Consider the following 22,627-nt stretch of genomic DNA (forward strand, 5'->3'; position numbering starts at 1 on the left):
TTGGGAACAAAGATAAACACATTCATGACCAGTGAGCTACTGACATTAGCCAAAATCAGAGAGAAGGGGAAAGTTTGTGAGGGATTTCTTATGCAACAGATGACCTAATTTAAACTTAACAGTTATGTTCTGATGGAAAGCAGGCAGAGCCATGAAATAACAGTTCAGTCATCAAAAAAAGCAAAATTGAGCTGGTTCCTAGAAAAAGAACATTTTTGCCAGCTGGTCTCTTTGCTCTTTCCTGCTGACTTAGGCGGCCCTGGGCCCCAAAGGTGCTTTCTAGAAGTGGTTTCAGCTCCCTGAGAAACAGCTCTTAACACCTCGGTTGCTACCCACCCATTGCATTGAAAACAAAGTAAGATCAACGTTGGGTTCTGGTGTGCTGTGAGCATCTATTAGCTTGGGTTTCCCACAATGTGTACCGACAACACCGTCTCCAACAATAAATGGAAAATCCATCCCCAATACCACCGAAGAAAGCATCAGACTTCACAGGCTCTCCAAAGTTAAGAAGCATCCCTAAAGCGGCTTCACGTTCTCCTTGAGTCCTCTCACTTGCCAAGACTTTCGCTGGCTAATCGGCAACGTACTAATTTCCATGCACCAGGACACCACCTCCGTCCCCATGTGTTCTCCAAAACGCCTCTTCCCACCGCGGTCACGGAGATCCCGGCCCGTAATGCAAGGACGACGCCACAGCTCGGGACCGCGCCAGCCCTCGGTGATGGGAACCGACGGCGAAGGAAGGGGCGACGTCGTCGTCTGAAGCGCCCCTTCGGGAGAATCCAGACGCGACCGCGGAGCCCCGCGTGAACACCCCAGCGCGGCAAGGCACGCCCGGAGGCCACAGCGCTGGAGGCGAGGGCGGCGGACCTCGCCAGCGGGCAGCGGGAGGACTCGGAGACTTTCCCCCAGCCGCAGGGGCGGGGGTGCGGCGAGCGGAGCCCCCTCCCCCCCCCAACCCCGCGGCCAGGGCGCAGGCGCAGGCGCACGGGGTGCGGCCGCGGCGGGGAGGGCGGCGGCGCCGGGCGCGGGAAGATGGCGGCAGCGGCGGCAGCGGCGGCGGCCGAGCAGGTCTGGGAGCCATGCTGCAGCCGGGGCAGGAGGGGTCGGGGAGGCCGCGACCGGCCGGTGGGGACCGCCGTGGGGCGGGTCGGCGGAGGCCGGGACGCGAGGGCGGGCGGGGGCCGCCGCGGGCCGCGCTCCGGGGGGCGGAGCGGGCGGGAGGAGCTGTCCGCCGCCGGGGATGCTGGCGAGGGCCGGGCGGCTCCGCGGGCAGGGGCTCCGGGTCGCCGAGGGGAAGCAGGCGGCGGCCTTCGGTCTGGCGGGGCTGAGGAGGGGTCTCCGCCTGAAGGGCGGGGTGGCGGCCGTGGCAGCCGGGAGCCTGCGCCAGGACGTGCCGGGACGTGCCGGCTTCGGTGGCCCCCGGAGATGCGGGTAAAAATAGCCTGAGCCCCGGAGCCGGGAGGCTGCCCTGATGCCCGCCGACACCCGTCAGCTGTTGCCGGGAGGTCAGCTTGCGGCCACTGCTGTGCCTGCCATCCCTCGTACGCTGGCATCGGGTTTCTCCCCACCGCTTTGGTTATGGAGATTCGGTCATCAGTTTAAAACTGCCTCTGTCCAGTTTGTTTAAAATTACTTTTTTAATGCTTTATCAAGTGTTCCCTGATCTGAATTGTAAACGTGTACCTCCAAGTAGTTTAAAAGACTATTTCCCCCCCAAAGCAAGCTAAACATATACATACACATACGTGCATGCATGTTGCATACACATAGGTAGTGTTGCTAGAGTATTTTGTTGTAATAAAAATAATTTTCGTAGTCACTTTTTTCCTTAACTGTTATTTCCCTTTACGAAACTATGAATGAGACTTTCCTTTGAAAAAGTCTCATTCTACAGCATTGCTGAAAAAATAAATGCAAGTCAAGTTGCCAGCATTCTGTTCTCAGAAGACTTAACTGCTTTGTATGTCACTGGAACAGTCATTCTGAAAGACACAAAAAATAGATGAAATCCACCTTCAAGAAGCTTAAAGTCAGACTGCCAAATAAATATAGAGAAATCAGCTAAGAGGGAAAGCTACAGATCATAACAGTAAATTAAAATCTAAGGGAATAAGTAAAAGGAGGCAAAGCTTCTTGGGGTTGTTGAGATTAAAATTGTTCCTTGGCTTCCCTGATTTCCCTCCTGACCTCTCAGCTCTTGTTTTAGATGGTTCTTTTTTTATCTGCATCCCCTGTTGATGCTCTGGAGGTTCTACCAAGGTTCTATTCTTGCTTTTCACATAAACTGGGCAATCTGGTTCATTCCTTCATTTCCACTCCAGAGTTAAACATAGGTCTCCAGCCTGAACTGAAATTTCCACAAGCACCCCAAACACAAAAATGTAGAAAACTGGATTGTGTTGTATTTACCATTAAAAGGACTACAACCATCCGTCCTTGGTTAACCTAGCTAGAAACTTGAGAGCTGAACCTATCTAAGGGAGCTCAAAAGGGACCCACACTTGGTTTGATGTTCTGCTGTTCCAGGTGTGATATTTGAACAAAGGGCCCCACATTTCCTTTTTCCTCCAGACCACACATGAATATAGCAGGTCTCTACCTGAGAGTCATCTTAGATTCCCTCTGGGTCACAGTCACAGCCAATCAATCACCAGGTTCTGTAGTTCTTCCTCTTAATGCCTGTCCCCATCTTCTCTTCATCTAAAGCTCCGTCACGCCCTCCTTTGGACTAATATCAACACTTACCTGACAGCTGATATCTTCATCTCTAAACTCTTCTGTTCCAGTTCATCTCTTTTTAGTACATGACTTTGATTTTGCTGTAATGCAAATCTGATTGTATCGCTAACCCACTTTAAAATTTTAGTAGTTCCCCATCACCTTTAGGACAAAATCCATTGTTCTTGACACAGTACTTAGTCCATTCATTTGCTAGCCCCAAACCATATCTCAGACCTTATTTTTTGCACCATTTCTATACTCATCCTCTTCCCATCCACAGAAACTACCAAAATTAGTTCACACTGAGATAATTTGTATTCAGAGTTTCCATGCTCTTCTCTCTGCCTGGAATGCCTTTTCTGTGTTTTTGCCTGGCTTATTCCCATTTATCTTCCCAAGGTTCAGATGAAATCTCAGTCTTTCTTAAAAACCTTCCCCTGCTGCTTCTGCTTGCTAAGTAGAGCTGCCGTCCTCTTTTGTACCCTTTCAGCATTCTGTGCATTTGCCACCACTGTTGAACTGCCATTGCTAGTGACCCGGTCTGTCTACTCTCCTGGCCTATCAGGAAGTTCACTGAGGGTAGGTGCTTTGTCTGGCCTATCTTGGTGATCTGGGGCATTTGGCATATAGTAACTCTTCAATAAATCATAAATGTATCAAATTGAATATAATAATTTACATGAATTGGCCGAAAATAATAAAGAATGCATCCCAGGAGGGATCAATTTTGTCTTGTCTCTCTTTGTTGTAGACCTTTTATTCAAGCTCCGGCTTTTAAATTGCCCATACAATGTCTGTGACAATTAGAGGAAAGTGTATCTCCCTTAAGGTACTCTATGCCTTCTTGCAAAAAGTATCAAAGTGCACACTCCACTCTAAGATGTCAGCAGCATGAGTGTACCCTCATGCAGACACACAACCTACACAATACTCAACAACCAGTTTTGGGAAAAAAATCTGGTGAGTAGACTGAATTATCTTCTATAGAGCCTTCCTTAATGCTTTGTGGAATTACAAAAATTGTGTCTGCTGCATTATTCACAATGATTCGTCCTGTCATTTTATTTTAAGATTTTATTTTCCATAAACCCCTAACCAGCCTGCTACCTCTGCTACCACGGTAAGATTCCGGTAGCCTTCTCCGCTCTTTCTTGGCAGATGACCTTAGCTTTCACATCCCAAAGAAAAAGAAGAATGTTTTCTCTCCTGGGTGTGAACTGTTTCATTGAAGTGGGAAGCCTATCCTGAAAGCCTAGTCTTTTCTCATGTACTCCTATCACTTTCTTTTTTTTTTTTTTTAAAGATTTTATTTATTTATTTGACAGACAGAGATCACAAGTAGGCAGAGAGGCAGGCAGAGAGAGAGGGGGAAGCAGGCTCCCCGCTGAGCAGAGAGCCCAACGTGGGACTCGATCCCAGGACCCTGAGATCATGACCTGAGCCGAAGGCAGCGGCTTAACCCACTGAGCCACCCAGGCGCCCCCTCCTATCACTTTCTTTCCTGCCTCCTGGAGGGCCTCATTTCCTACATTATCCTGCCCTACTGTGAGATCTTCCATCTTTGCCCCTCTTGGCATCTTTCCCTCCATCATCAAACATACAACTCTTCCCCCAAATTGGCGGGGGCCAAGGGGAAGGGAGGTGGTTACTAACAACCACAAAAGCACAGTTTTGCTCTGATAGTACATAATTCTTCAGCTATAGTCTTCTCTTTTTTCCTCTCTTCTCTTTCTAGACTGGAAAGTAGATGTATACATGTGATATCTTTTTAGATTGTGCCCAGCTTACTAGTTTGCTTCCCAGAGTTCATCTTTGAAGGTTGAAGCACTTCTTGACAAAGCAGGTTCAGCAATACTACATATCCTTGGTTTTCCTACCATTCATTGTATTTCTCACTTTCCACCATAGCTGCACATTTAAATTTTCCCAAGACTATGTCCTTGGTCCGTTGTTCTCTTTCCTGTATGCTATTTTTCATAGTACGCTGATGCACTCTTGTGGATTTAATTTACCTCGGGGCTATGCTCTTAGATCTGTATCTCTAGTCCTGACTGATCTAATACCCCATTCCATCCTTCCCCTTGCCTTTGAGGCAAGTGGTTATTTCTCATTTAGCTTAAGTGCAACATATGCAGAGTCTTCTGCCTCCTCCATTCCCCATATTTAGCTAGTCATCATTCAGTAAACATGAGATTCTTTGAAGCTGGCTGCAAATTCAGTCAGCTCCTCTCACGAAGTATGTTTTTAATCTTTCCTTTTTCATCCCACGTTAGTTTAGGTCCTCATTACCTCATTACTTCAAACCTCCATTATGACAACATCCCCAACAGCCTGCTCACTGATGTCCTGTTTCCTCTCCCTTACAAACACCCACACATTTAGCATCTTGAAATGTGTGTCATTCGTGTCCAGGAACCTCCAGGGACTCCCAGTTAAACAGACAGAAAGACTAGAATTTGTACCCAGCAGTCCAAGAATTTTCTCGACCTGCTCTACTTTGCCACTGTAATCTCCCTGTGTTGCCCGCTCTGACCCACTTACTTCCTGTTTCCTTGAAAACAAATGCGAAACCATCCTGTGTCTCCTCCAGTTGGACTCCGTGGCATGAATTGGCCATGCTATTGATTCTAGCATCTGCACATACAGATTACTTTATTGCACTGCTAACTCTTTTATACCCACATCACATTTGTGATATCTAGAGAATAAGGGTCCTGTCCTGTATTTCTTTAGTATTCCTATTTGTGGTATTAGTGCTTAAGCATAAAATATTTCATAAGTGCCTATTCAATAAGTAAATTTTCTCAGAGCTCTAAAATATATGTAAGTTGGGTAGTATCCATTTCTATCCATTTTGTGTTCATAACATATTATCAAAAATACCATTCAACCATAGTCTAAGTTAGAGGTCCTCAAACTTTCTGGTCTTGGGTTATTTTTATGCTCTTAAAAGTTACTGAGAATCCCAAAGAACTTTTATTTATGTGAGGTATAGTCATTGATATTTACCATATTAAAAATTAAACCGGAGAAAATTTAAAACACAGGAATACACAAGCACACATTCCATTAGCTATTAGAGCATTGATGTCACATACAGTCATTTAGCCTCTGCAAAACTCCACTGAACATTCATGAGAGAAGAAGAGTAAAAAAGGTAAGTAACATCTTCGTATTATTTTGAACACAGTTTTTACTCTCCAGGCTTCTGTAAGAGTTCAGGGAGCTTCTCCTGGTCTCCCTTGCTCATACTTTGAAAACTGCTGATAGAAGATAATGTTAGCTTTAGCCAACTGGGGTGATAAATAACAAAGAGTATCAGCCTTTCCAAATTTTTTTCTTACAAATGAAATAAATAAATAAATATATATATATGTAATGTATATTATATATATATATGTAATGTATATTACATATATATAATGAAATCACTATAAATCGTTAATAAAAAAGATGAACCATGTGGAATATATATGTCAGTTCTTACCCCAGATGAGCTAGCTGTACATTTCAGGTACACTGGAAATGTTCAAAGCAGAGGGTAGAAATGTGTTACCAAGAGTACACTAAAGCTTCTCCACTACCCCTCTAAGCATAACAACATCCTGAATTGGAGCCTACAGCTCAACATGACTTCAAGTTTATCCATGGAAAATATGTGTTTCAGCAGTTCAGTTTTCTTTCATTAGGAATCTGCACTTCATAAATAAATGCATTGAAAAGAGTGGGTATGGCTGTTCCATTGTGTTGTATTTTGTTTTTAGCAAAGTTCCAACGGTCCTGTAAAGAAGTCCATGCGGGAGAAGGCTGTCGAGAGAAGGAATGTCAATAAGGAGCATAATAGTAATTTCAAGGCCGGATATATTCCAATCGATGAAGATCGCCTCCATAAAACGGGATTGAGGGGGAGAAAGGGCAATTTAGCCATCTGTGTCATTATCCTCTTGTTTATCCTGGCTGTCATCAATTTAATTGTAAGTATGTGGTACAGAATTTTCTTTTTTTTTTTTTCTCAATTTATTTATTTTCAGAAAAACAGTATTCATTATTTTTTCACCACACCCAGTGCTCCATGCAAGCCGTGCCCTCTATAATACCCACCACCTAGTACCCCGACCTCCCACCCCCCCGCCACTTCAAACCCCTCAGATTGTTTTTCAGAGTCCATAGTCTCTCATGGTTCACCTCCCCTTCCAATTTACCCAAATTCCCTTCTCCTCTCTAACGCCCCTTGTCCTCCATGCTATTTGTTATGCTCCACAAATAAGTGAAACCATATGATAATTGACCAGAATTTTCTTTTTTTTAATTACCATGGGGTGCTCGCTTCGGCAGCACATATATTAATTACCATGGGGAATTTTTTAGTGAAATCATAGACTTTGTTTCTATAATTTCTTTCAAAACCCTCTTACCTTCTGCTTTTCAATACATGTTTTCTCACTTTAAGTTTTTCTTAGATGCACAGTTACCCTTCACAGTGTGTGCAAAGAGCCCCTGACTTGCTTACTCTCCAAATATTGTCTACCAGAATCCTGTCTTCCTAATTTCACAAGCAACAGTGCCTTTTATCAAATGTTTTTGAAACAAGAGATTCCATCTTTTACACACAGAAAAGACCCATTGGCCTTTTTTAAAATTTACTATTAAAGTGTAGCTAATATACAATGTTATTTTTAGTTTCAGGTGTATAGCATAAGGGATTGGACAGTTCTCTACAGTACTCAGGGCTCACTGTAAGCGTAGTCACCACCTGTCACCAAATAGTGTTATTACAGTGTTATTGACTGTATTCCCTATGCTGTGCTTTGCATCTCTGTGACTTATTTTATAAGTTTGTACCTCTTCTTACTGAGTTGCCATAAATATGTTATTTATTTTTAAAAACCTAGTATGCTAGTATTGCCACATGTTAATTTTATTTAGAAGAAAATGTGCATGGAATATTCCCTTCAAAGGACTTAGCTTTTGGAAGGGTAAAGTCAGCTGGGTAGGAGACACTTGATTGCCTTCACCTCTCCTAAAAAAATATAACCCTTTCTGTTCTCATTGAGCTTTTCCTAAATTTAGTATTACCTCCTCAACCAGATTTTAAAATCATAAACCCTTGTTTGACAGAGAGTTAACTTTTGTAGTGTTGTCTATGTTGTTATAGACTGGAAGGATCTGGTAGGCGAGTTTACTCTAAGGTGCTGAAGACCTAATATGTTGTCTTTTCCAAAGATACTTGCTTTTCTAAAGAAGAAGACTTAATCCAAGGTTGTAACTACCTGAGGGTTAAACTTGAACCCCTCTGGCATGTGTGTAGATAACATATGCCGAGGGTCGTTATTGGTCTACCTGTGACGGATGAACATGCGCCACAGTGGGTCTAAAGCAATTTATTTATTTTTATTTTTGGCTCCTAGTACTTTTAAGCCAGTCCTTTATACTTTATGTTCCTCCCAAGCCTTTGTGTCTCATTCTTCCCGTACATTGGAAAGAGCTGGTACTGTAAATAGCTTTTCTAGGAGCACGTGTTCTGAATTTATTTTATTTTATACATTTTTGTTGTTGGAAACTTCTGGTTAAGATGGAAGAATGAAGACATTTTTATCCCCTTCCTCTTTAAAAAGCTCATCCCAAGGTAACAATGTCAAGAAACAGAAATGCATTGAAAGAACGTGGGAGGCAACCGAAATCCTAAACCATAATGTATGAAGACAAGAAAGCAGGAGGAGAAATGGCAGTTCACTTACCAGAGAAGGGGACCTGTTCCTTTGTGTTGGTGACAGAGCCTTGCATAATCATCAGGAATTGGAAATACAAGTACCGTGAAAAGCAGGAGTGAGGCAGGAATGGAAAACAGCTTTTCAAGAACCCTGTAGAAGCAGTCAGAGATCCCTAGCCTTTTCTGCCTTCCGGCCAGCAGTTAAGTCACCTTGCCTTGTAACCCCACACAGCATGTCATGGAAGGGAGAGGATTCTTCCTGCCTGAGGAGGGGAGGGATGCTGGAAGCAGGTAGGTCTGAATCCTGAGTGCTGAGACCCTGTTTCCCAGCTCTCTAGCTCTCTTCTCAGTCTCTTTCTCCAGCTCCCTGGTCCCAGGCTTATGTCTCCCAGGCAGGAGATGAAGTAGCCTATTCTGGGGAAACTGAAGCATCTGGAGAAAAAATCTGTAGATACTGACACCTGGCAAGTCCGAGTGGAAAAGCCACCTCATCTCCTGCTATGAAGCCTGTCTGTCACAAGCCCCACCCCACACAGAGAACTTTCTGTGCACTTTTTTAAACCTCACTGTTCAATATGAACACTGAGCCACTAGGAATCCATGGATCTCTTGGAAAGCTCCCAGAATTGAAAAATGATGGAGACCAAAAACACACAAACCATGGGGAAAATAGGAATTCAAGGAGATAGAGAAAATACAATGAATGACAGAAAACTTAAAGAACTAAAACCATTATCTTCAGCGAAAAGAGAGGATATTACATCCACAAAACAAGGATAACATGCCATTAAGAAGGAGCTATTAAAGAATAAGGAAGAACTTGCAGAAATACATAGGGATGGATGGATGGATGGATGGATGGATGGATGGATGGATAGATGGAAAGAGAGAGAGATTGGCAGATAAAGAAAAGGAACCCTTCTAAAAAGCTCAATGAAATTAAAGAATCCAGGAAGTGTAACATTCTGTTAATAGGAGTTTCAGAAAAAGATAAGAAGGAACACTGGGGAGAGAGTTATCAAACATATAAATCAAGAAAATTTCCTAGAACAGATTGAAAACTACCATTCTAGGTCCAATGTCATGCATAAAAGACTCACACCAAGGCCATGACTGAAATTTAAGAAAACCAGGGATGAAGAGAAGATCCTAAAATCTTCCAGAGGAGAAATAAAAGCAGGCTGTGTATGAAGAACCCAAAATCAGAGATGTCAGACCTCTCAAATGCAGCCCAGCAAACCAGACAGCAAGGGCCTTCAAAATTCGGAGGGACAATAGCACCAACTCTAGAATGTCTATCAAGCTAGACAAGTAATCAAATGTGAGGGCTTATAGAGACATCTTTTAACCATACACACTCTCAAAATTGCCTTCACATACATTTTTTTTAAAGATTTTATTTATTCATTTGAGAGAGAGAGAGCATGAGAGGGAGAAGCAGACACCCCGCAGAGCTGGGAGCCCAACTGGGGACTCCAGAATCATCACCTGAGCCAAAGTCAGTAGCTCAACAGACTGAGCCACCCAGGTGCCCACATACGTTCTTTCTAAGGAGGCCATTGGAGGAGAAGCTCACTTCCAGAAGGCACTAACCTAGAAAACTGAAGGCAGGGATGTGGGAAACTGGGTATCCAGTGCGGGAGAGAGACAGAGGGAAGTTCCAGCACGAAACGAAGGAAAAGTTATCAGTGACAGCTGTGTCATTGCAGACCCAGGGGGAACAGTCCGGATTGGAGCAAGCTCAGAGTTCCCGCAAGCTTTCCTGAGACAGAAAAATAGAACTCCTAGAATAAATTATCCGAGAGGTTTGGACTTTGAGAACCTTTTACTGAGTGACCTTTTATAAAGACTTTGGAGGTTTTGAAAATTTTCAGTCGGGTTTTCAAAGAAACTAAGCAAATGTGGTCCAGTGCCGAAGAAAGACAAGTATGAAACTCCAGGAGACTCAGAGTACAAAAAAGGAACTGCTCTCTTAGTTACAGTATTTGGCTTAGCAATGAACAATACTTACACAGTTGCAGTACTAAAAATACTGAACCTGGGTCTAGCTAGCATTCGAGAAGGGAGCCATTGGAGAAGAAATATAAATGAGATAAATTCTCATCTGCTAAAGTAAGAAATTAATAGGTAAAACCTTAGATTGATGAGTGAAGAAATAATATACTCATATCACTTAAACATCTGGAAAGATTCGAGATGAAATACCTAAAATTGTTTGAAAGTGGCTGTCACCGGACAAGATGTGGAGGAAGCAGAAGAAATAAGAAACTGCTCTTCTAGCACTTTGACTTTTAGCTATTTGCCTGTAATACCTTGATCAAATGGAAGTGGGTTTAATTTTCAAGTGGAAACCCAGGTGATGTGTTCATATCACTGGTGAGACACCTTAGGAAGTTTAGTCCTTTGGCAATTGTCTTTTCTGTTTGTTTTCTAATTATGTTAAATGTGGGCTACCAACGAACAGGGGGCTTGTTTTCTCTTGTAGATAACACTTGTTATCTGGGCAGTGATTCGCATCGGGCCAAACGGCTGTGACAGCATGGAGTTTCATGAAAGCGGCCTGCTCCGGTTTAAGCAAGTATCTGACATGGGAGTTATACATCCTCTTTATAAAAGCACAGTAGGAGGAAGGCGAAATGAAAACTTGGTTATCACTGGCAACAACCAGCCTGTAAGTTCCCACATCAGTTGAAGGACATTACAGGAAAATTCTTTGTAAAAACCTAGAGTGGATTATTGGAAATGGATATTTTCCTCGAGAGAATATTCATAAGCATATTTAATAATATTGTCGGTCTTGTAATCTATAAATATTATATGCTTTCTTTATATCTTAATATGGCAGCATTTTCTGTAATAGATTAATTACTCTAAGAATAGCATGTTCTTTCTCCTCCACACAAGGTAACCTGCAAATAGAACACCTTCCCAGGTTGGAATTCCCTGTACTTTCTGGGAGTCTAGAAGGGAGTATGCCAATCGAGTCCGTGGCAGCCCATATAGGTGACTGCTGTAACACAGGTTTTCAGTGGACCAGAACCTCAAGGAGGAATTCTTACCACCCCCTGCCCGCCTTAGGTCTAGGTCCGTCTGTCTGCCCTGTGACCCATGGATTTCTGCAGAGCAGTACAACCAAACAAGGGTATAAATCCTCATTTTAAGGAACTCTTTTCCCAAGTGGATAGAGGGATGCCATTAAAATTATTGGAAGTTAATCTATTGTAAAGTGTTTTTAATAATGTTCTTGATGAATTTTGGTTGCAGCCTCCTTTGAAAACATATTCATGATAAAGTGTTTCTCTGTAGATTGTTTTCCAGCAAGGGACAACAAAGCTCAGTGTAGAAAAGAACAAAACTTCTATTACCAGTGACATTGGTATGCAGTTTTTTGACCCGAGGACTCAGAATATATTATTCAGCACAGACTATGAAACTCATGAGTTTCATTTGCCAAGTGGAGTGAAAAGTTTGAATGTTCAAAAAGCATCTACTGAAAGGGTATGATTTCTTTTGTTTTCTTTATTAATGGGAGAGAATTACTGTCTAAAGTTACAAAGCGGGAGGGGAGTTTTGCTGGTTTATAGTGATGTGAAAGAATAAGTTCTGGAACAGTGGGAAGGACTAGTTAGTTCTAGATTCATCATCTGATCATTATCAAGTCACGTCTCTTTATCTCAACCCCTATAAAACGTGACTGAAAATTCTTGCCTTTCATATTCCACGGGTGAAACTCCTGTTCCTCTGTCTCTGATAATAATTCTCACTTTAATTTAGAAATGCTTTTTATTACCTTTTTCTTTTTTATAATTTTCAGATTACCAGCAATGCTACTAGTGACTTAAATATAAAAGTTGACGGGCGTGCTATCGTGCGTGGAAATGAAGGTGTATTCATTATGGGCAAAACCATTGAATTTCACATGGGCGGTAATATGGAGTTAAAGGCAGTGAGTATTTCTTAAGAGTTTTAGAGAATTAGTAGATTCTTGGGCATATAAATCTATATGTGGAACAGTATACAATTATTTAAAATGGTAATGTAGTTGTGTATTTTTTGACACGGGGAGATGTTCAAAATGGACTCTGAAATGGAAGACAGTTATAGTTTGTGAAATGTCTCATTTTTATTTTTCAGAACATATGTACATTCATAAAAACCTAGAAGGGTATGCCAGAATGTCAACAATGGTTGACAGGTAGCAGGAAAACAGATGACTTTAATTTTATTTTTCATTCTGCTTGCCTCTTGTTTTCTAAAAAAATTTTTTACAACATGTTACCTGTATTATTTTAAAAGGCAAAAATAAATAAACTTCCAAAATTCTGGAAGAATTCTCAAAGTAAGAATTATCATAGTAATTATCCATTCCCTGAAGTTGTTGGGTTTTGGCTTCTTTTTTATATGTATAATTCCTTATTTTTTTATTAACATATAATGTATTATTAGCTCCAGGGGTACAGGTCTTGAATCGCCGGGTTTACACACTTCACAGTACTCACCATAGCACATACCCTCCCCAATGTCCATAACCCCATGTTAGGTTTGTTTTTGTTTTTGTTTTTTTAAAAGATTTTATTTATTTTTATTGACAGAGATCACAAGTAGGCAGAAAGGCAGGCAGAGAGAGAGGAGGAAGCAGGCTCCCTGCTGAGCAGAGAGCCCGATGCAGGGCTTGATCCCAGGACCTTGAGATCATGACCTGAGCCGAAGGCAGAGGCCTCAACCCACTGAGCCACCCAGGCACCCCAGGTTTTTTTTTTTTTTTAATTAAAGATTTTTCATGCCCTTTCCCAAGTTTTATATTCAGCGATGTGAAAATCAATTAGCAAATGTACAAAATATATTTTATTTACCCATCTATTATTAACTGCAAAGGAAAAAGATTTTGCCTTTATTAATAGCTATTGAAAAGTGAAGTTGTGTGTGTGGTTTTTTTAAAAGATTTTATTTATTTATTTGACAGACAGAGATCACAAGTAGGCAGAGAGGCAGGCAGAGAGAGAGGAGGAAGCAGGCTCCCCGCAGAGCAGAGAGCCTGATGCAGGGCTCCATCCCCGGACCCTGGGATCACGACCTGAGACGAAGGCAGAGGCTTTAACCCACTGAGCCACCCAGGCACCCCGAGAAGTGAAGTTTTGTCCTTCACAGATTATATCTGAACTTCAGTAGGTAACATATCTCATGTAAGGGAGCCAGATATCCAAAAACTGTTTACCTGCTTAGTTTTGATCAAAGCATATTAATTCAAAATGTCCTTGGCCACCAGCAATGTGCTACTTAACTAAAGCTAATTAAATTATTTTACCAAGCATCATATATGACAGAAATAAAATTAATCCTAAGGACTTATAAAAATAAAATAATTATTTCCTTTTATTTAAATTTAATTTAACTTAGAAAAAGTAAGCTTTAAAAAATTGAGTTTTCCATTTTCATAAATAGCATTCTCCTCTAAAACACATATTACAATTTCTAAATAACAAAGATAAACACAAATGTGTTTCTTGCCAGGAACTCAATAGCAATACTGAGTACATTTTGCCTGTATTGTAGTAAGAAGCCATTCCTCTTAAGAGAATAGTGTTGAGGAAACAGCACAATGGGGCTATTATTCTCAGCACTGGAAACTCAAAGAAGCAAAAGGTGTGATAGCCGGCATATAGCCATTAGCAAGTTACCTAAATCTTTTTTTTTTCCCTACCTGAAAATTCTCTCTGTAGTTGATATGGGAAATATTAAGATACTTTGAAATACATATTCATATATATCAGTTTCTCCACAATTAAAGAAAAACAAGCCACCAGTACTGAAAAGATAATTAGCTTTATAATCCAGTTAATATCAGTGGTTAGTTTTTAAATATATAGCTAATTATAAGAAAAAAAAAATTTTAAGTAAGAATTTTATCAATTAAACTGCATTTAAAGAAATAACTGCTCTAGCAATTTAAAGAAAGTAAAATTAAATGACCACAAGATGGCAACATTGAAACAAAATTTCAAAATTCATCACAAGGCCTCTGTTTATCCCATATGCATACTAACACTACATAGTCACTTAGCTATTAACATTTCTTCAAACCCAACTTTGTCTCATTGCTTTGAATGCCTTCTATAACCCAATGACTCTCCAATTGGAACTCCTGCTTCAATCTCTTCTCTGAACTAAGACTCACATACTCAGCTGAGTTCTCCACTCCAGTACATAATGGGCACCTCCAATTCAACAAGTCTAAAACCTTCATACCCTCTCTCTCTCCCCAAACATGCCTTTCTTTCAGTGTTCCCATCTTGTTAAATGGTGCCCATCAGTCCATCAGCAAAGCCTTAAAAAAATAGAGCCTGACTGCTTCTCATTGCCTCCACCACCACCACCCATGATATAAACCATCACATCCCGCCGCACTGTTGGAATGGCCTCCCAAATGGTCTGGCTGCTCTCATTCATCCCTGTAGTCAGTGATCTGTGCAGCAGCCAGAGCGATCCTGTCTCAGAGATCACATCACTTCCAATTCAGACCTCTCCTAATGGCTTCTCATCTAACTGGGGATAAAACTCAAAGTCCATTCCGTTCCCCAACATGTGCGGCCCCAAGTTACTTCTTTGACTCATTTCCTACTACTCGACTCCCTTGTGCTCTCTGCTTTAGCCACACTGGCTTCCACCTGTTCCTCGAACACTAGCACGTCTTCATACTTGGGCCTTGGCATGTATTGGGTCCTCTGCCTGAAGGGCCCTTCCCCGGTTGCCCACATGGCTTACTCATCTCATCTGGTTTCTGCCACACTGTGACCACCTCAGGGAGGCCTTCCCTGACCAGCCTGTGTAAATAGAGCCCCTGCCTGGTCACTCTCTCTGCTTACCTTTTTTTTCCAGTGATGTTATATTTATTTTACCTGTTCACCTGTTTATTTTCTGCCACTCCCCATTAAAACGTCAACTGTATGAGAGCTTGGACTTAGCTCTCTGTTAATTGCTGGATCTTCAGCATCTAGAATAATATCTAATACATAGTAGACACTTAATAATTATTTGTTGATCGAATGAAAAGAAAAGAGGAGGAAAGAAGAGAGAGAGAGGCTTAGGAGTTCCCAAAAATAAAGGGGCTACAGTACAAGAATGTTCCTGAAACAGTACACATGGAGAAGAGAACCTCGAGGCAGTTTTCTTTGAGTGCCCGGTCTTCAAAATTATCTGGTTTGAATCTTGATTTGTGGTGTGCAAAAACATTAGAAATTAAAATTAATTCTTCTATAGGAGAAAAACAGTGTTTTTCTTCTCATCATCAGAAACATACCAGTCAGTAACTTTGTAAAAACTCTCTTAAGAAGTAACAAGTGAAAATGACGTGTATCAGTCTTACGCACTTAGGAATTTTGATATAATTTTAATAGAGGGTGTTATAACTATATTGATACACACTATGAACTAAAGAGGTCACTAGTTGAATCTTGACATTGGTTTTGTTTTCCCTGTTGTTTTGGTCATAACTTTACTGTTTTTTTACACCACTTATTTTCCTGGTTACTATTCTAAGTTTTGTTTATTAATTTTGTTCTCTATTTGTGGAGGTAAATAAATCATGTTATTATTCTCCTGATAGGAAAACAGCATCATCCTAAACGGAACTGTGATGGTTAGCACAAGTCGCCTACCTAGTTCCTCCAGCGGAGACCAGTTTGGGACGGGCGACTGGGTGCGCTACAAGCTGTGTATGTGTGCGGACGGGACACTCTTCAAAGTACAAGTGACGGGCCAGAACATGGGCTGCCAGATCTCAGACAATCCCTGTGGAAACACTCACTAGAAGAACCCGAGAGGTCACCCGCGTGTTCATATCGTGACTTTTTTTAAGAGTGTGCATGCAAGTCATGTTTTTAGAGAGTTCGCGATAACTCTCACCTACAGAGCACTACTGTACCTATTATGTAATCTCCATATTTAAAAGATTCTGAGCTTAAATTTGAATACATTTCATTAAGTTGCACTGATCTTCAAATTACAGTTCTAAAGTAATTATCAGAAGTGAATACAAGCAAAATTCATCTTTAAAGAAGTATTTTTAAAATCCCGCTGTTCCTTGTCTAAAGGATCAAGGGCTGAAGCAACCGTTTAGACTCACTGTAAGTACATTTGGTAAATGGGGATACACCCATTTGAGGGGACTGAAAGGTGCACTGTTAGTAAATGTTACACTCTCTGTCTTTTGGCTTCTAAGAGAATGGTCTCGGATTTTTAGTGCATTAATTTTCAGCTGTGTTCTCAGTGCAAGTGAAATCATTAAAGAACGTCACATATGTGATTGGTAAGAAACTATGGTTTCTTAGTTTTGCACTAGGATGAAAATACTCTGTAATAGAATATTTACTTGCTAAATATTGATGAGTATGAAATGTTCACAATGTGGTAGAAATTGAAACACCAGCTTTAATTGTTAGATCCTGATGTCAGCTGTGGTTTACATGACTCATTCTAGCCACTGTCGCAGGCACTGTGTCTGTAACATCGCTGATTCTCACCACAGCTCTGGATGTAGGGGTTATTATCCCAGGATTTCCCCTTAGGAAACTGAGGATCAGAGGAGTTAAGAGACTTACCTTATGTCACACAGTATAATAGCAGCCCGGGTTGGGACTGGAGCTCACATGTGATTCAAACCTAAAATGTACCTGCTTCCAAATACTGTGTCCTTTTCACTATCTGCACTGAAGTCTTAATATTTAAAAATATAAAAAATATTAAGACAAATTCAGACTCACTTAAGCAGGTAAGGATCAAATAAAACAGCCATGCTTACTCTAGTTTAAAAAATTAAAAATCAATCTCATGTCAAAAAAATTGGCCAACTGCTATCAGATTTTAAACTAGCTTGTGCCAATCCAAAATATTATGCGATAGAGAAGTCCAGTTAGTCTAGCTGTAGGCTACTGCAGTTTCCTAACTGATGGGCCTTGGCCCCTGGGGGTACCTGAATTGGATAAAAGGGTCACTAAGATATTTAGACCCTCAGGCCTCAGGGCAACGCAGTAAGATATTTAGACCCTCAGGCCTCAGGGCAACGCAGTGCGAAGCGGGAGGCTGTGGCCCCAGGCAATTCCGCCCCACTGCGCCACTCAAGGAGCACCCGTCGCCCTGTGCGCTGGGCCAGAACAAAGTTGGGCAGCATGGTGTGAAGGGTGCGGATAGAGAAAATTCGTCTTTAAGTAGCTTTGGAGTAAGTATGAGAACTGATCTCTGCTCCTCATATCCCAATCCCTGAAGCCGTTTGATTTTTAATGTATTTTATAATTGACTTAAAAGGAACTCTCTGGTATTATTAATTACACACAGAGCATCAGGGGCCAAGTTTTCAAAATAGTTTGCTGTAAAATAAGCAGTAGAGATAAATCATAAGCCCCACTCTGCGTTCAAGTCTAACAGTATTCTGCCGTGGTCATTTTGAACTGTGTAGATAAGAAAATCGATACAAAAACGGATCTGCATTCAGCCTACGCACAGTTCTCTCTGATAGAGCAACCAGATGCCTTAGAGATTACGAGCAGTCATTAAAGTGTACTAAAGGAGATGAGCTTACTATATAATACTAAGTGCAGTTTTTAAATGAAGGGGGAAAGTGAACTTTTTTTTTTTATTTAAATCCAGTTAGCCAATGTATAGTACATTAGTATCAGATGCAGTGTTCAGTAAGTTATCAGTGACCTACGACACCCAGTACTCATCACCTCACGTGCCCTCAATGCCCGTCACCCAAGAAGTGAACTTTCTGACCTCTGAGTGTTATTAATTGTTGTGATAGTCAGAACTTATTTGAATATATGCAGTGTCATTTCATATTTGAATGATGTTCAGAAAAATCTGTTGGAATTTTCATTTAGATGCATAGTCTATTTTTAATTTCACATTCTTATCTGTTCTATTTAAGATTTGCTTGGAAAGTCTCTAAATATTTTTGCAAAAACCACAAAACACTACGTTACAAAGTATTATTTATTGAGTATAATTCACGAAACAATCTATTTTTACTCCTCTTTGAGAAATACTTGTGTTTTTGATACATCTCCATTAAGTGCTTTTAACATGAGAGGACATTTTGATGTTTTTACAGGACTGTAAAGGTAACAGGTACAGTATTTTAGGACACTTTGCAGGTAGCCTTTGCCTTTTCACTGAGATGTAGACCTGGAAAACTCACGGGAAATGAGATCAGGAACAAACCGTCCATTTCACTTGCGATCTATTTTGCATAATGGTAAAACTTCAGCTCCTCGTTCTCACCACCAGATGGTATTTTTCAAAACCCGAAATGTTAACTTTGCCTCTTTCTCCTGGTTGTTCATCCCCTGCCTTGAGCACTGATAGGACAGGAAGCAGACTCCGGGAATGTAGATAGACAAAGACAGGCTCCCAGGAGAGCGGGGGAGATTTGTGCTTATGTAAATAACTGCACTACTTCAGAGCGAGGTTGCAATGACGAGGGAGACAAATGAAATAAAAGCAAAGTATTTCAGAAACCATCCAACAGGCAGCTGGGAAAATGCAAAACAACACAAGGGGGGGACTGTCTATGTATGGTCTGCAAGATTTAAATATATCCTTATTTGTATTCTTTTTGCATTATGACAAAAATGAAATAAATTTTGTGTGATAGTTCTAATGATGAAAGGTGGAAGTTCTACCTAGCTTTGAAATAATTTCTTTTAAAGAGAATAAGAATGTTTATGGTGCTTAACTTGACGAAAAAGAGACCATTGAAATGCTGATATTTTTAGTCGTCTTTTAAAAAGTGTTGAGGGCGCAAAGACTACAAATTATGCCATATAAAAATTAACCTCTAACTGTTTTGGATTGCTAACCTGAGTTTCAGTTAATTCAGTTTGTAATAACTATTAATAATCTCTCTTTACAATAAAGATTCTGTAAATTGTTTGCTGTTGATTTTTTAATGATTAAAACTCTGGTGGGTTTCTGCTTAATCATACAAACATGATAGATTTAACTATACCTTGAGTATACATTGGTGTTTACGTAATCCATCTGGAATCCTAGAGCTCATCATTCGAAGCTGTATGGTTGCTATTTGGATAGTCTTCTCCTCTGTGCATTGCAGACTGTCTCTCTCTAGTGTCTCTTCCCCCCGTGTCGCAGGGGAATATGCACACTGTCACTGTGGCAAGAGGCCAGAACCTGGAAGATGAAAGGGCGAAGGTTTCCAGGGGCAGGGAGGCTCCAAGGGCAGATGGGTGGAGCTTTAAAGGCTCAGGTCTAAATCCCCACCCACCTGGCTGTATCCAAACAGAGACCCATTTGAAAACTACCCAAGGACCAGAAGGTATGCCTTAGAAACTGTTACTGTTGTTGTGTTCTTCCTATACCTTATCAAACATAACCTTCTGCTTTCTTCTAATTGTTTTAACTTCCCTTTTATAGAAGAATGGCCTCTTGGTTTCTGTTGTACTTTCTGTTTTTTCTAGAGCCTTCCTATCACTCTCTGACACACACACCTCCAGTATCTCGGCTTCCTCATACTTAGGCTTGCATGTGTCCATTTAAAGACTGACATTTTACCTAATTGTTTTCCAGTTTCCTTAGAAAGTTTTTCTAGAGTTCTCAGGAGTTCTTTACCTAGTACATGAAAGTCTGTATACAGTACACATAATTTTTCTTTACAAATCGGTGTCTTTCATTTTAAGACAAAGTTATCTAGCTTTTTGAACTCAATTTTATTAGTTAACATGTAAACCTCAACTTAAAAAGAACCAGGTCAGTGAAAAATTTTAACATGCCCCCAGAAGTATTTGTCAATCATATGTTTCTCTTCAGTACTGCAGAATAAGGTGCCTATGAACGACCGTGTTTTGGGATTGCTCATATTGTTACATTCACAAGGTCTACAATTGTATTTATAATGATTGCGGCTTTGAATATAGAGACAAATATCCTTCTGGCTGGACAAGTTAATTCAATGTCTGGTATTGTGTAAGAAGTATGCCATCAAAATAAATCACTGCTCTATGCTGTAGGGCACCGTTACGGTTCGTGGACACATGTACCTCGATTTAGGTGCCCTTTAAAATGTAGGAGAGTTGACCTTGTATAAAACCAAAGTTTAAAAGTTACATGTTTCATTTCATTCACTCCGTGCACTTATTTATCCAAACAGCGTAGCCTTGGGACAGACTACAGACTATTGAAAATATAAAACATGGGGAGAAGGGAGAGGAATTATATATATATGTAGTTCTTCTAATCATAAAAAAAAAAATTAAGAGTCTCTTGTGAATGGATCTCTCTCTCTTTCTCTCTCTCTCTCTATATATATACACACACATCTATATTTGGAAATATGTAAAACATATATATTTGGAAAACATGGCTCTTCTGGGAACTTACAGTCTTTTGGGGAGTTTACTATCCATTTTCTTTGAAAATTTTTGTGCATACACATTTAGCCATTGTAGATACTTACTTTAAAATTTTCAATTGCTTCTCAAACTTTGATGAAAATGATACTTGATATTTATGTATCTCATTAAATCCTGATGGTGCTGATGCAGAACATCATTTTTATAACCCATTTTACTTATGTTGTATCTAAATAATTTCAAAATTTAAAGTCACAAAAAATGTAAATTTAGTTTAATTTTTTAAAAAATCAAGAGTCTCCTTTGTGAGTTGAAGTTGCCCTTCATATAGTTCATAGTTTAGTGTAACCGGATGGCTTGTCACTCACATAATAAACCACATAGCTGATTACAGGTTGTAGATAAGCATAGTAGACTTTGCTCAGTACTAATGACCAGCAAAAAAACAGGAGTCTTTAATCTTGGTAGGTTTTCCTCCAAAGCAGACTGCACGGTGAGTGTACTTGGAATAACAGACACAGAGGTGAGGCCCAAGTGAGTATTTTCTAGAAAATCAGAGGAGTTATTTTTTTAAATTGTGACATAAATGTAATTTCATACTACAGCTTTACCATTTTGTTAAAACCTTTGAGAGAGAGAGAGATTGAGCACGAGTGTGGTTGGGGTGGGGAGGAGGGAGAAGAAGCAGCAGACTCCAGGCTGGGATTGGGACCTGAGCCTAAGGCAGACACTTAACCGACTGAACTACCCAGGCGCCCCATAGCTTTACCATTTTTGAGCTACATTTTAATGCCCCAAGTTCTAAGAAATCAAATGCACTTAAATTGACAAGGCAAAATAATTTTCCTAAACCTTAAATTGAAAATTGAATTTTCTGCTGCTTCGATGTTAATTGTTAACATACATTATCTTGAATAAGGCCATTCATTTTCCTTTCTCTAGGCATTATGAAAAACCTATATTTCCGAGTCCTAACAATGCTAACAGGTCTTTATTTTACTGGAACAATGACAAACCCATCCAGAAAAGGCAGTATTTTATTCAGTTCGGAGTGCCAATGGAATGGACATCTTCTGACAAACTGTTCTTTTCCTGGAAAGCATGATACCCGTGCGGACATGCCCCGGGCAGCGGCCACACTGGATGCAAGTGCCAGTTTCCTTAGGGATCTCGTACAGTCTCGGGTGAGAAAAGACTGGAATATAAAACATCTGGACCTCAGTAACAATCACATTTTGAACATCAGCTTAAGCCCTCTTGCACACTTCCACACTTTGGAAATACTAAACCTCAGCAATGGCTCCATCCGCTCGCTCTCTCTGGATCTACCCAGTGCCAAGTCCTCGTGGGGGAAAAGCCACAGAAGCAGCAGCAGGGATGGGCTTCCGTTTCTAAAGTTGTTAATTCTTCAAAGAAACAAACTCACTGACATTCCCAAGGGTAAGTATGATTTTAAGAGATGGGCTAGCCCCGAGAAACAAGGAGATGTTTTATGCCTGTAAGAATCCCATGTTTGTTGTCAGTTTTGAGGAAATTGCTAAAAGTAAAGCAGTTTCATCAGGACAGATAAATGAGTTTCTTAGAGGAATTTCAAGTTAAAATATGTGGAATTCATAGCCAATGCAATTGAATCTCTCATCATTATAACTTACATTAATGTAATTGAGCTTTTCTCAGAGAGACAAGGAAGTATTTAAGTGCTAAATAATCATGACTTCAGATTATCTACATTGATTATCATATATTTGTTACTAAATATAGAAAGTACTAAGAAATAACTAGTTTATATGTTTTCAGTGTATAGTGCAATTCCAATTAAGTATGTTGC

The 22,627-nt window shown here is 40.5% G+C and overlaps 2 protein-coding genes across 3 annotated transcripts in view; both read left to right on the forward strand.

Moving 5' to 3' along the window:
* The first annotated feature begins 1,038 nt into the window (after positions 1–1,038).
* Positions 1,039–19,361, forward strand: SGCB (sarcoglycan beta). Of its 2 annotated transcripts, none has more exons than XM_044224241.1 (6): positions 1,039–1,074; positions 6,492–6,701; positions 10,923–11,108; positions 11,744–11,935; positions 12,252–12,383; positions 16,041–19,361. In XM_044224241.1, the coding sequence occupies exons 1-6, from the start codon at positions 1,039–1,041 to the stop codon at positions 16,242–16,244; spliced, it is 960 nt and encodes a 319-aa protein (XP_044080176.1). In that variant the 3' UTR covers positions 16,245–19,361. The 2 variants fall into 2 exon arrangements, with proteins under 2 accessions (XP_044080176.1, XP_044080175.1); XM_044224240.1 differs by lacking the exon at positions 1,039–1,074 and adding an exon at positions 3,604–3,687.
* A 371-nt stretch (positions 19,362–19,732) lies between these two features.
* LRRC66 (leucine rich repeat containing 66) overlaps positions 19,733–22,627 on the forward strand; it is a 29,194-nt gene continuing 26,299 nt past the window's right edge. The window contains exons 1-2 of the mRNA XM_044268026.1: positions 19,733–19,766; positions 21,742–22,239. Coding sequence (XP_044123961.1) covers positions 21,747–22,239 — 493 coding nt within the window. The 5' untranslated portion in view covers positions 19,733–19,766; positions 21,742–21,746. The remainder of the gene's footprint in view (positions 19,767–21,741; positions 22,240–22,627) is intronic.

This window comes from Neovison vison, chromosome 11 (assembly GCF_020171115.1).
Source record: "Neovison vison isolate M4711 chromosome 11, ASM_NN_V1, whole genome shotgun sequence".
NCBI classification, from domain to species: domain Eukaryota; kingdom Metazoa; phylum Chordata; class Mammalia; order Carnivora; family Mustelidae; genus Neogale; species Neogale vison.

Bases quoted from the DNA above. Each gene is read 5' to 3' on its own strand.
- SGCB (XM_044224240.1), top strand. From the start codon at position 3,619: ATGAGTGTACCCTCATGCAGACACACAACCTACACAATACTCAACAAC. The intron at 3,688-6,491 runs GTGAGTAGACTG...TTTTGTTTTTAG, and splicing joins AGTTTTGGGAAAAAAATCTG to CAAAGTTCCAACGGTCCTGT. The intron at 11,109-11,743 runs GTAAGTTCCCAC...GTTTCTCTGTAG, and splicing joins TCACTGGCAACAACCAGCCT to ATTGTTTTCCAGCAAGGGAC.